The sequence below is a fragment of the Nycticebus coucang genome, chromosome 3, assembly GCF_027406575.1.
Source record: "Nycticebus coucang isolate mNycCou1 chromosome 3, mNycCou1.pri, whole genome shotgun sequence".
Classification (NCBI taxonomy): Eukaryota; Metazoa; Chordata; class Mammalia; order Primates; family Lorisidae; genus Nycticebus; species Nycticebus coucang.
In genome coordinates this window covers 93,758,022-93,771,553 of record NC_069782.1, presented here as the reverse complement: position 1 = coordinate 93,771,553, position 13,532 = coordinate 93,758,022, and the positions used below count along the sequence as shown (strand labels likewise).

Genomic DNA, 13,532 nt, shown 5'->3' with positions numbered 1-13,532 from the left:
TCTAGATGTGACTCTATAAGCCCCAAACTTTTGGTTTCTCCACCTATGGACCACTAGCAGCCCGAGAGTCACCTGGAGATGGTCAGACATGAGGAATCTCAGGTCCCAGCCCAGACCTACCAAGTCAGAATCCGAATTTTAGCACAATCCCTGGGTGAGTCACAAGCACATAAAAGTTTGCGAAGTGCTGCTCTAATCCACAATGCCAGACTGTGATAGAAACTGCTGGGGCTGCTCAGCACGAAGGAAGACAGAGTCTATTCATTAGAGGAATGTGAAGCAGGGAGCACACAGATCACAGGTCGGATGCACCTCATTCAGCCCTCAGACCTGGCACTAGCGGTCTCCTCCCCCCACTCCCTGCTGCTGGCCACTCTCCCAGGGCTGTCTTGAGCTCAGCACTATGCCTTACACCCAACAGGCACTTTGTTGTGTTTGTTTGTTTGTATTTAATTAATAAACTCTATTTTTAGAGCAGTTTTATGTCCACAGTAAAACTGAGCAGAAAGCACAGAGTTCCCAAATACCCCATGTCCCCTATTAGTACCCCACATCAATCACACATTTGCTAAAAATCAGTGAAGCTATACTGAGGCAGCGTTATCACCCATGGTCCACAGTTTACATTAGGCCTCACTCTTCCAACAGGCTTTTAACTCCTGGGACAGAATCTCTATTAAGGAAAAAGCTGAGGATGGCTGGCCCCTTGCACAAATACCCCATCTGAATCCATGTGCCTCAAGTCTGACGCAGTCAGAGGCTAACCAAGTGCTTGTTGCTCTCAGCTTCTTCAACTGAGCACCATTCTCAGGCTGGTCTGCTTGTCTCCCTTTCAAGAGGCCAGAGCCAAATTTTGGGTCACAGTTCTGAAGAACGGAGCAGTGGAGAGAGGAGAGGAATAATGAATGAGGGGCATAAAACTGCCTCCTCTCCTGCCACGAGCCAGGTCAGATCCATGGCAACCCCTGTCTCTTGGACCTGCAGCTTGGCCACGTCTCCAGAAGCCCTGGTTCTCACTGGACGCCAGAGCTCCCAGAACATAGCCCTGGCTCTCTTGTCCTTCTGCCTGCCCTTGACCCCAGAATAGGTCATCATACCAACATTTCTCGGGACCTAGGAGCAGTAAGGAAATGAAGGTTCTAGGTCAGGGGCCCTCAAACTTTTTAAACAGGGGGCCAATTCACTGTCCCTCAGACCATTGGAGGGCCAGACTATAGTTTAAAAAAAAAAAACTATGACAAATTCCTATGCACACTGCACATATCTTATTTAGAAGTAAAAAAACAAAACGGGAACAAATATAATCACACCACCTCATGTGACCCGTGGGCCGCAGTTTGAGGACCCCTGTTCCAGGCAATCAGATATCAACGAAGTGACTGTGCCTTTCCTGGGTCTTGCTGCCTTCCTAACAGATCAGACAGCTAGGATATACAGCATAGACGGCAAAAGAAAAGGGTTACCAAACCAAATCATGTTTAAGGGGTCAAAAGTGTAATTCTAGAAATACATAAAAAGGGTCAGGTGCAATAGCTCGCACTTGTAATCCTAGCACTCTGGGCAGCCAAGGTGGATGGATCATTTGAGATCACTGAGTTTGAGACCAGTGTGAGCAAGAGTGAGACCCCATCTCTACATAAAATAAAAAACATTAGCTGGGCATCATGGCATGTACCTGTAGCCCCAGGAGGCTGAGACAGGAGGATCACTTGAGTCCAGGAGTTTTGAGGTTGCAGTGAGCTACAATGATGCCACCGCACTCTAAATGGGTGGTAGAACAAGGCTTTGTCTAAAAAAAAAAAGGGGTGGGGTGGGGCAGCGCCTGTGGCTCAGTGAGTAGGGCACCAGCCCCATATATAGAGGGTGGGTTCGAAGCCAGCCCCGACCAAACTGCAACAACAAGAAAAGGGAAGGGTGGCCAAGGCAGGTGGATTGCCTGAGCTCAGGAGTTCGAGACCAGCCTCAGCAAGAGTGAGACCTTATCTCTAAAAAACAGCTGGGTGTTGTGGCAGGCACCTGTAGTCCTAGCTACTACTTAGAAGGCTGAGGCAAGAGGATCGCTTGAGGCCCAGAATTTGAGATTGCTGTGAGCTATGATGCTATGGCACTCTACCAGGAGCAAGAGAGACTGTGTCTCAAAAAAAAAAAAAGAAAGAAAGAGACTTTCTTCAGCTAAAATTCCTTTTTGTCCTTCCTATTCATTTCTCAATTGTCTTTATTTATTTATTTTTTGAGACAGAGTCTCACTTTCTCACCCTCGATAGAATGCCATGGTGTCATAGCTCACAGCACCTAAAACTCCTGGGCTCAAGAGATTCTCTTATCTCAGCCTCCCAATAGCAGGGACGATAGGCGCACAATGCCCAGCTATTTTTTTAGAGACAGGGTCTCACTCTTGCTCAGGCTGGTCTCAAACCTATGAGCTCAGGCCATCCACCTGCCCCGGCCTCCCAGAGTGCTTGGATTATAGGCGTGAGCCACCGCCCCTGGCCTCTCACTTGTCTGTTCTACCCTACCTTTCTGTGATCCACCAGGCCTGTGTTGCAGGTGATGCAGACATAGTTCTGCCTCCTGCATCATCAGCCTCCCCCTTGTTCTCCTTCCTACATGAGGACAACTTATCACTGCCATATGAGTCAGTCACAAGGGGCACCAAGGAAAGAAGTTACTGTCCTTGGATCTTAAGACCTAAGACTGAAACACCAAAATGCTTCTGTGCTTATGGGTGGCTTTAGTCACTCACATGTTTTTTCTTCTTGTTCTGGAACTTCTATGTCAGAGTCGCTACAGGGTCCAGGTAGGCAACATAAAGGTGAGATAACAGGCAAGGATAGTTGGCCAGCTAGCCAAGGGAGGGCCGCTGCTCAGCTGTAGCTACTCTGGCCATCCAGCAGAGCCGAGCCTTCTGATTTGAAAGGCAGGGAAACAGATTTTTTTTCAAAATGTGAAATCTCATTTTTAAATATTGGCAAATAAAAAAAAAAATATTTTTAGACCATTGAACCAGCCAAGCAAAACATGCCTGAATTTGTGACCGCTGTTCTAGGTGCTTCTCTCTGCCCTCTCCTACCCAAGGCAACACGTGGGTTCCCACGGTGCTGTTTTCAGGTGAAGGGCTAACCTCAGAGACCACTTAGGAGCTCCAATAGTTCTGAGGCCAGGACTTGCCACCTGAGAGGCACTGGCTCTGGGGAACATACGGCACCAGGCAGAACTGATCACTCGAAATGCCAAGCTGTTTCCAGTATAACACCAGCTGCCGCCTGCCATCTATAAAGCCCTAAATGGTTGTCAGTCTGGTTACCTCAGAGCTGCTCCTCTCCCCATGGGCTGGAGTATGACCTCAGATCTTCTGCGTAAGAGCTCACAGTTAGCATTTTAGCCTGAGGTCCGGGAAGCCAGAGGCTGGCCAGCTCTGGAGGAAGCACTGAGCTGCAGCAAGTTGCCTCACAGCCCTGGCCGCCAAGAGAGCAAAGCAGGCGGCCTCCGGAGCACTGCGGGGACCCCGATATTTAGGCCATGCCTGAGGAGCACGGAACACGTGTTATCTTTTGTGATGATTCAGCGCTTTCAGAGAAAACCTAGGAGATGCTCCCTGCTCTGCCTCAAGTCAACACTGGGGTTTCTGCTCAGACACTGCAGCCAGCCCAGTTTCTGTCCCTTTTGCAAGGAGCACCAAATCAGGGCCAACGCTTTTGGCAAAGCCTGTTTCAGCTGAACAATGTAAAACAGAGCTGGAGTGGGTTGTGGCAGGCAAACCTCCTCAGGCTTTAGAACAACCAACAATGTGCTCTTGTCCCCCCAGTCAGGGTAGGAGAGGGAGAAATCCTCTTAATTTTTTCTCCTTCCCCCTCTGAGTGGCTCTTGCCATCCCTACTCCAGAGAGGCCAGGCGGGTGGGCAGCCTGCTTTCCTGGCTCTGGGGAATGCAAGCAGGAGCACCATGGAAACCCTCAGAGTGTGCAGGACACCGCAGCAAGAACAAAACTCTTTCAAGTCCAGAAACAAAATCCTGACCCTTTCATGAGGGCCATGGATGGCCCCTGGTGAGGGACGCTGGCAGGCTAGTAGCCCGGAACCTCACACGCTGAGAACCCTGGACCTCAGCCCAAAGACAGAAGGAGTAAGGGAAAAAAGAAAGTCTGAAACCTTATTCTGATGCCACATACACCAGCCCTGAGATGGCACCACATTGATGGAGATACTCAGGTCTCTAAACTAGAATGCCCCAGAATTCTGAGATATAGCTGCTACCCTACTTGGGCAAACAAAGACACCAGGCCCATGGACAGAGATGATATCCCACACACAAAAGCACCACATCTCTGTTCTCACCATCTTCCCCCAAATACCCTCGAAATATTCTGTGCAGGGACGCTCACCAATGTTTGGATGTTTCAGAAGCCGACATATCCGGGCCTCACGTTCTAGTTTCTGGTGATCTAAAAGCAGAAGAGAGAAAACAAAAGCCATCAACCATCTATTGTATTTGTGGTCACGTGGCTATTCACATTCCCTCAACTCCTAGGCACCCGCTATGCACATCTGATGACTTGCTGAATTAATACAGCAAGTCACGGCAATTCTGGAGATGGTTACTATGAGCACCCTTTCCAGATGAGGAAATGACTTGAGAGGTTACACACTCTCAAGTGGGGAGAGTGAAGGTGGGATGTGAATCCAGGTCTTCGAATGAAGTGCTGGTGTTCTTTCTATTGCAGCAAGGATTTCATCGGGGCAAGGTGTCCAGGATCTCTTTCTTATTAGAAATACTAATGATAGCTAAGTTGTGCTGAGCACCTACTATATCTACTTGGCTCTGTGCTAGGAGTTCTGCATACATTCTTTGTGTAATACTTATGGCAACCCTGAAACATGATCATACTGACAAATAAAAATGTTGATCAAGATCACGATTGAAAATAATAACAATAGCAGCTAACATTTGTTGAGGGCTCATTTCTACCCCAGCCAGATACAATTGCTAATTTACCCTTGTAACAACTCTAGGAGTTTGGCACTAGTATGATGCCCATATTATTATTTTTTTTGAGACAGAGTCTCAGTCACCCTGGGGTTGAGTGCCATGGTGTTATTGCTCACAGCAACCTCAAAGTCTTGGGCTCAAGTGATACTTCTGCCTCAGCCTCCTGAGTAGCTGGGACTATTACAGGTGCCCACCACAAGGCCCAGCTATTTTTTATTTTAGAGATGGGGTATCGCTCAGGCTGGTCTTGAACCCGTGAGCTCAAGTAATCCACCTGCCTCGGCCTCCCAGAGGGCTAGGATTACAGGTGTGAGCCCCAGCGCACAGCCTATGACACCCATATTAGAGAAAGACAAACAAGGACACACAAATCCTGCTTCTCCCCATAATCTTCTTGGTCACCCACTGCCATGAGCTCTGACCTCTTCACACTCACGCAGGCTCTGGGATTACTCTGTTTTGGTGAAAGGACCAGAATCCCAAGTCCCAGATCCAAGTGAGCTGCACAGGCCAATTCCTGTTCCTGTGGACAGGAAGGCAGAGCTCCAGGAAGTGGACAGAGAGGATGCTACTCCAAGCAAGGAGGCTCAGGAGCCCTCTCCACCCACCCTCCCCACCTTTGCTTGCTGGAATCCTGCCAAAAGTCTCTTCTTTCGTGGAGGCTTCCCTGTTCTTCTCAGTAGACTGTCACTTGTCCCTGTTGCGACCGTCTCCCCACCAATCTCCCACTGCACCTCTTATGATTCTCACGTCATATATTACATCAGTTATCTTTCGGTCACAAGCTCCTCAAAGGAGGGGATCTTTCTGAGCAGTACTTCCTAGAGTTCCTTCCATAAACAGGGCTTAAAACAGGTTTATCAATAACAACAGGAGTGGTAGTAACCACCACTTACTAAGCCTTCACTACACGGCAGGCAGAGGCATGGATTCTCAGAGTTCATCCTCACAGAAACTCTGTGAAGTAGGGATCTGATTAGCTCTGTTCCCTTACAAATGAGGAAACTGAGGTTTAAAAAGATAAAGTAACCTGCTCCAGGTAGCACAGAGAGCCAGTGGAACCCTCTTTCCCTACCACTATGCTATGATGACCGGATAAAGAAAAGGACCGGATAAAAAAAGGTGGGAGTATCCCATAAAGATCCCAGGCTCTGGAGGGCACAGTCCAGTTGTCCCTGATTCCTCCGGCCTGGGCTGGTGCCCTCACATCCACACCTGTCAACCGATTCCTGTCTCCCGGTAGGGATTTCTCCCCACTCCACCTCTATTCAAAACAGCAAAAAACCTCTATAAAGCCTCTCATGACCCTCACAGTGGGCCTGTTGAGTAGGTGCTAGGATTGTCCCCATTTTACATACGATAAAACTGAGGTCCAGAAAAGTTAAATAACTTGCCAGAGATCCCACAGCAGGAAAGAGACAGAACAGGGATTCCAACCCAAGCATGTCATTTTGAGATACTGTAGAGATTAGAGACTAGAAGAAACTCATATTTATTGTTTCACCAACAAATCCCAGCTTTGTCTTAAACTTTTCCTCTAAAAACCGCTCTGCTTTGTGGAAGGAGGTGGGGATAGGCAGAGATTAGTTCCTGCTGCCCAGCTAATCCATCCCAGCTGCCCAAAGATCTGGGTCAGGCCCTCCTTCCTGTCCTTGGGTTCACAGTGACCACTGACCAAGGTGTAGCCAGGTAACCTTAGTTGGTAACCCCCAACTCCCACAACGCTTGTGTCCTTTGGTCCCAGACAATAGGATGTGGCCAGCAACCTCCAGAAGCTGGGGCACTTGAAGCAGCAGCAATATTGGGGGGGTGGAGGGGAGGGGATAGGGCTTGCTTCTTTGCGTCTTGCAGATCCGGCTGGATGTTAGTGTGATCCCACCTTCCACACTACCCCCAGCCCTTAGCCTTGAGATGGAGGTACCAAACTAGCCCCGCCTAAAGCTGCAGACCCACAGGCCCTCTCTGGCCACTCACCTCACCGCCTACTAACCCACAACACTTAGGCCTGGTTGCCTGGGCAGGTGTGGGAGAACAGCATCTTGCAATGCGGAGGTGGCAGCTGAGGGGAAGGCCCAGAAGATTAATGTTTATCTCCTCCCTTAAGTCTCTTACTGGCTAATGGTTACAGTCTCACAACAGCAACAGCACTAAAAATAAGGACGCTTTGGCTTTACCAGTGACTCAGAGAGGAGAGAGGACAGAGGACAGACACAGACCCAGGCTCCCAGCTCCTTGAAGGAGTTGCCCAAGTCTTTGTTAGACTCTCAGTTCAAACCCTAAATCCAGGAGCTGGGCCCTACATTCCAGAAAAGGCCCATGTCTTCTCTGGACTCTGGGGCTTGCACCTTGGCCTTGCTCTGATTCTATGCCATGAAGTATGGCAATTAACACATCAGTTATGGAGTCAGCCCTGATTGAGTCCAGCACAGCCATATCTGGCAAGTTATTAAACCTACCTGAACCTCATTCATTCCTTTAAAAAGCATTTATTGAGGCCTATTATGTGACAGGCCACCATTCTAGATGCTGGGAGATAGCAGTGAACAAAGCAGACAAAATTCCTTGCCCTCAGGGAGCTGACATTCTAAGTGGGCAGAGTGTGGGGAAGAGACAGACAGTAAGAAAACTTGGTGGCATGTTAGACATCATGGCAGCTGCTATGTAGAAAAGTAAAGCAGAGGGGTGCCTATGGCTCAAAGGAGTAGGGCGCTGGCCCCACATGCCGGAGGTGGCGGGTTTGGACCCGGCCCTGGCCAGATACTGCAAAAAAAAAAAAAAGAAAGCAAGGAAGGGACAGAGTGGAATTTTAAGCGGGGTGGTCAGGAAAAGCCTCAGCGAGGAGGTGGGTGACATCTGATTAGGATCCAAAGGCAGTGAGAGAGTGAGCCAGGCACATACCATAGGGAAGTGTTTCCTCACTTCTAAAATGAAGACAGCAATAACCGAGGTTTAAATGAGGTAATATGGGTAAAGCACTTAGCACAGGGCCTGGCACATAAGAAGAGCCTCCTTTCCAGGGCCTAGTGGTAAGGTGACAAGGTCTTCTGGGCCAGACTTGTGGTCACAGGTATCACCAGAGACACTAAAGGTGGGACCCGCTCTCCCTCAGCCTGGGAGACGCAGGGTCCACAACACAACACCTGAGCCCCTCCCACCTGGCCTTCGGGCTTCTCACAGGTCCTTCACTGCAGTCCTGAGGGTAAGGGGCTCCTCCCCTGTTTGGGGGGAGGCCCAGGGGGCCCACCCGCGTCTCTAGTTTGCAGGTTAGCAAAAGCAGGAAGCAGGAAGCGCTGCTGCCCACGGGATCCCAATCCCTCCTCTTCCTCACCGGCTGTGGCACCCTGCCATCCAGAAGCTCTGCTCAGGGAGCTGAGCGGCTTCTGCCTACCAAACTCTCCCTCCTCCTGCCTCCGCCCCAGCCTCTCCAGCTGTTGTCTCCTGTCTCTTTCCCCCACACTTCCTGTCCTGTAGTCACCTCCAGGGCTGGTCCATGACTGGGAAGAAGCAGAGCCCCCCCCACACACACACAGAAGCAGTATTTCAGGAATAAGCGATAGTTTGTGGAGCGCCTTTCCCGACTGCAAGGACATCCCCACTAAACACAGCATCCCCAACCCCAAAGTAGGGATGAGGCCACTGAAGTGGCTGGGTCTATAAGACAGGCCCTGGCTCAGCATCCAAGTGACAGCACACCAGCTGACCTTGCCACAAAGGTGGCCTCCTCGTTGACACCCCTCATTCTGGTACTACTGACCCTGTTCCCACCATGTTTCTGCCAGGCTTGTCCCCGCCCCCTCCACAGCCCTGCCCCCTCTTCCTGTTTGACAACAGCCACTTCCCGCTTTTGCACAGGGCCACTTCCTGCCTGCCTGTGTGCTACTGCCATGGAGAGACCCACCCTGCCGGCCTTCAGCCCAGCTCCAACCACAGCCCTCTGCAGGTTTTCCCCCTCAAGAGCAGAGGTGGCCACAAGCACAGAAAGCAGAAGCAGCCATTGTCAGGGACCCTCCAGGCCCAGCTTGGGCCCTTCCCCAACAACCCTCTCAGCGCAGAGCCAGGTCCTGGGAAACAAGGATCCCGGAAGCCTTGCCTCTCCTAGCTGCTCCTGCCAAGTGCTTCAAGACTTGATCCAGGGCACCACGATTTCACAGGAAAGACAGCAAGGAATAACCAGATGCACCAAGGGAGGCAGAAAAGAGGAAGCAGATAGTGAGGTGACAGCCTGCAGCACCAGGGGTTACAAAGCCTTAGAAGCACCTCTTCCCTCCAGCCCGCAGAGAGATGCCTACTCTAGATACACTTTCCTTCTTCCACAGAATCAGGGAGCCAGGGAAGGCCAGCCACTGATTCTCCATGGCCCTGCCATAGAGATGTGCCCACTGATTTAGTGACATTTTTTCTAAAAAATTACAAATGCCAGCACCAGCTTCAAATAAGATCCTGCTGCCACCTAAACACACAACACTGTATGTGGGAAAGGACACAGAGCCCACTCTGGCTACGAGGATTCTCCTCAAGTTCCAATCTCAAAGATGCCCTAACTTTTCAAAGGGTGTTTGTTTCATAGGTCTGTGCTAGTGACCCCATCATGGATGTGAGATGCTTCCTGTAGCCGTACTGATTTCAGACACCAGCTAGGGGCAGCCTCAATTTGCTGCCCTCTTGAGTATTCCTCATCTTCCCAAGCAGCAGAGGCCCCTTCTGTCCCCTTGGGGATCACCCGGAGGAGTAGAAACAAGGGCAGCACAAGGATTTGGTGTCATAATCCATCTTCCCAGCTGTTTATAAGCAGCCCCAGGCCTTGGGTTCTGACCAGTGGGAATCCCAAGCCACAATCCCATTGACCTCTCACCCTGACACTGCAATGCCACATCCCTTCCTCTTCAAATCTCACTCTAAAGGTGCAAAGAATCTCCAATTAAAAGTCCATCCACTACATAAGAGTAACAGGCGATGGCTTCACACCCGTGCACCCGAGGACTGGCTGAGGGCTGTGAGTACAGCAGGACAAGGCCTGTAATGTGTTCCTGTGAGCCCCCGAGGCGCGGCCCTTAACCTGGCACGCTCCCCTTCTCTTCGACCCTAATTGGAACAGTTTTAACCAAGAGATACAAAGACCTGAGCCCTGCTTTGGCCTTTGGTCCTCAAGACAAGGAAAGCTCTAACCAAGAAGGGAAAGGAGGGAGGCACCAAGAAGTGCCCCACAGCTGAATCAGCTTTGACGAAGAAAATCCCCATGGGGTCGCCAGCAAGCCCCAAGAAGGCAAGGCTCTGCCTATGGCCACTCTGGCCATTCTCAAGGGCCAGAACAGGGTCACAGCCGCAGAGTTCTCTGTGCCCCCGGCAGGGCTCCCGGTGCCTACAGCCTTTGCCCACTGTTTTGGTGACATTTCCTTCATGGTAACCAGCCCCAAGTAAAACATCCCAGGAAGCAGCCCCTAAAAATAGCTCCTCCCAGGGCAGCAGCAAGCAGGGGGAGGGGAAAACTGGGAGGAGAAGAGGGGAGCAGATGGGAAGCTGCAGCGGCTGCTGATAGGGCCCAGGAAGTAGAGGTGGTGTTGGGGAGGAGTGGCTGGAAATCTCCCCACAAGAGCACCCAGAGAGTGGGTTCAGACAAAAGCGGGGCCTCAGCCAGCAACAAGGAGGGATTTGCTCCACCAGGCTTAGAGGAGAGAGACGGAGACGTGTGGGGTGACACACTAGGATTCGCTGCAGGAACAGAGTACCCACAACCTGTGTTTCAAAGGGAAGAGCCCTAGGGTAAATGAAGGCCTAAGGATGCTGGGTCTGAGCACAGGCAAAATCACAGCATACCTACAGCTCAAAACCAAAAACAAAACCCTAAACACCTCCAGTCAAACCTTTTGTGCCTTGGTTTCCCCCTGACTCTGGAGTAGATCTGTCTGGCCATGGGCAGATGACAGAGGGCCTCGGCAGAGACGCACTCAAGAGGTGCAAAGTGCCCATTTCTTCCTGTCACCACCCTTTTGGCACCCATGGGATCACGCCCTTGTTGGCCTGCCAAGGCTGTTCAGAGAGCAGCAAGCACAGAGGTGGGGGCAGGAGCTGGGCACACCAACCCCTGTCCTTCCCTGTCTCTAGCCTCGGCAGAGAATGGGGTCAGCCACTAACCTCTAGGGTTTCAGTGTGGCTCTGACAAGGGTATGATGACAAAGGACCGGAGCCAGCAGTGGGCATCTCCTCTGGGATGGGGCCGTCCTCCAACCTTTGTCCCAACCCCGATACAGCACCCCCAGTCACTCTGAGAAGGTGGGTGGGAGGGCAGGGTGACAGGCCAGTGTAGTGTGAGCTAAGGCCCACAGCTTGCATCGTGACTGCACAACGAAAGTGGCCCTGCAGGAGCCTTGGCACAGAGGAAGGACCTCCCTTCCTCATCTCTTCAGGAGAGAAGTCAGGGGAGTTCAATCACTTATATGCAGGATGCCCATTTCTCTGTTTACAGAAATTGGCTTGTTTTTTTCCTCAGGAGGAAAGCACAATTTTGCACACAGCCTCCTTAAATGCTTCCTTAAAGCCCAGCGTCCCAGAGCTGCAAGGATTTTTCCTCCTTGTCCTCCTCCCTTCACCCAGACCCTTAACAGGAAAGTCTCACTTGGAGATACCACAGGGGACACAAATGTCATGGGGGCTACTCAGGCCAACATTAAGGGGGTGGGGACTTTCAGCTGGCACCATCCAAGGGGATCCCATTTCAGTCCCCAGGGCCAGCTGGACCCAGAAAGAGACAGCCTTTATCCTTCTGGTGGCCAACATACCACAACCCCAGCTACCCAGCCTGCCACAGCCTGAGACAGAGATTGGCACTCCAATCCAGGGGCCAAGAATGAGGCCCCCAACCACAGAACAGCCCATGCACACAGATGGCCACATACCAGCAGAGACACCACCTGGAGAAGGCTGAGCCAAGGTGTGTCTGGCAAATTCCAGAGAGCATGGCAAGAGCAACTGTCGCTGTTGTTGCTGACTTTAGATGACATCTCTTTTTTTTTTTTTTTTTTTTGAAACAGTCTAGCCCAGGCTAGAGTGGGGTAGCTTCAGCCTAACTCACAGCAACCTCAATCCCTGGGTTCAAGTGCTCCCCCTGCCTCAGCCTTCTGAGTAGCTGGAACTATAGGCACCCACCACAATAGCTGACTACTTTTTCTATTATTATTATTTTTTTTTTTAAATAGAGACAAGGTCTTGCTCTTGCTTAGGCTGGTCTTGAACTCTTGAGCTCTTGGGATCCTCCTACCTCAGCCTTCCAGAGTGCTAGGATTAAAGGTGTAATCCACTACGCCCAGCCTATATGGCATCTCTTAAACAGTGGCTTGCATACTACCTATGTGAAATTCTACTGGGCATGCATTAAACATACAGATTCTGAGGCCCCATCCCAGAACTCCTAAAGCAGAATCTCTGTGAATAGAGCCCAGGAATCTGAATTTTTAACAACTACTGAAGGTAACCCTTATGTACACTAAAAGTGAAAATCACTGCTTAGAGGAAGTCCCAACAGTGGCTCTAAGAGGCTATTAGTGACAAGAAAGGAGGACTCCTAAGCTTCACTATCTTTCTACATCTCCTGCCCTGCCTTATAGCTCAAGCACAGGTCTTTAGGCTCATCTGTCCTCTCTTTCAGCAACTGTATCAGGTCTGCAGACTGGCTCCCTGGATTAGAAAGAGAGGACCCAAGCCAGGAACAGGGTAGAAGGATTCCAACAACTTGACTCTGAGTTTCTTGGAAGCCAAAGCCAAAAGGCAACCATCATTGGTTACAGTCTTCTGAATCCATTCATTTAATGTGTATATGCTTGGTGTCTATGAGGTACTTTGCTAGTACCTCATTTGCTGCCCACACAGAAATAAAGAAACAGATAAAGACTCTTCCCTCACCTTCTTGGAAAGCTTTTGCTTACGTTTAGCTTCAATAGAAATTTCTTCATATGGGGTATACAGATTAAATAAATAAATATAGCAAGTGCTGCAACAGATTTCATAACACCATGACTGTTAGGATCTCTTAGTAAGGCCAAGGGCATCAGCCTAGAATCCATCTTAGTGAAAGCAATTGGCATCCAGATAAATGGTCCAAATACAGAGGTTTCTTATGATGCTGATTGTTCCAAGGGTAAATCCTAAAATATGTAGAAGAAAGAAAGGATCGTTTGCCCTTCAACTGTAGTGATGCGGGGAAATGCTCTGGATATAAGCAAAGAGAGCAGGATATAAAATGTTATGCTCTATGAGGTGAAAATACGTATGCATATGAATAAAGATAAGAAGGGAATATAAAGATTTAAAAATAAAAAAAGACATAAGGGCTCAGGCTCTTTGGGGGGTGCTCTTAAATCTTAAAATAACGACTTATCATTGCCATCACCTGGCCCACTAGCTCCTGCATCCAAGCCTGAGCCTATTTTAAATGCCTCCTTCGGCCTAGCGGAGCTAAGCTTGGAACCATGGGCTCCCTTAAGAGCCCCAATTCCACTCCTATTGCTGTTCTGAAGCAAACAGAGTGACGTATATGACTTTCAGTGACTTTA

General features: G+C 50.1%; 1 protein-coding gene across 26 annotated transcripts in view; it reads right to left on the bottom strand.

Moving 5' to 3' along the window:
- CAMK2G (calcium/calmodulin dependent protein kinase II gamma) overlaps positions 1-13,532 on the bottom strand; it is a 62,638-nt gene that overhangs the window by 44,779 nt on the left and 4,327 nt on the right. For all 26 annotated transcript variants that reach the window (XM_053582474.1, XM_053582485.1, XM_053582480.1 and 23 more), the window contains exon 3: positions 4,382-4,441. In XM_053582474.1, coding sequence (XP_053438449.1) covers positions 4,382-4,441 — 60 coding nt within the window. The remainder of the gene's footprint in view (positions 1-4,381; positions 4,442-13,532) is intronic.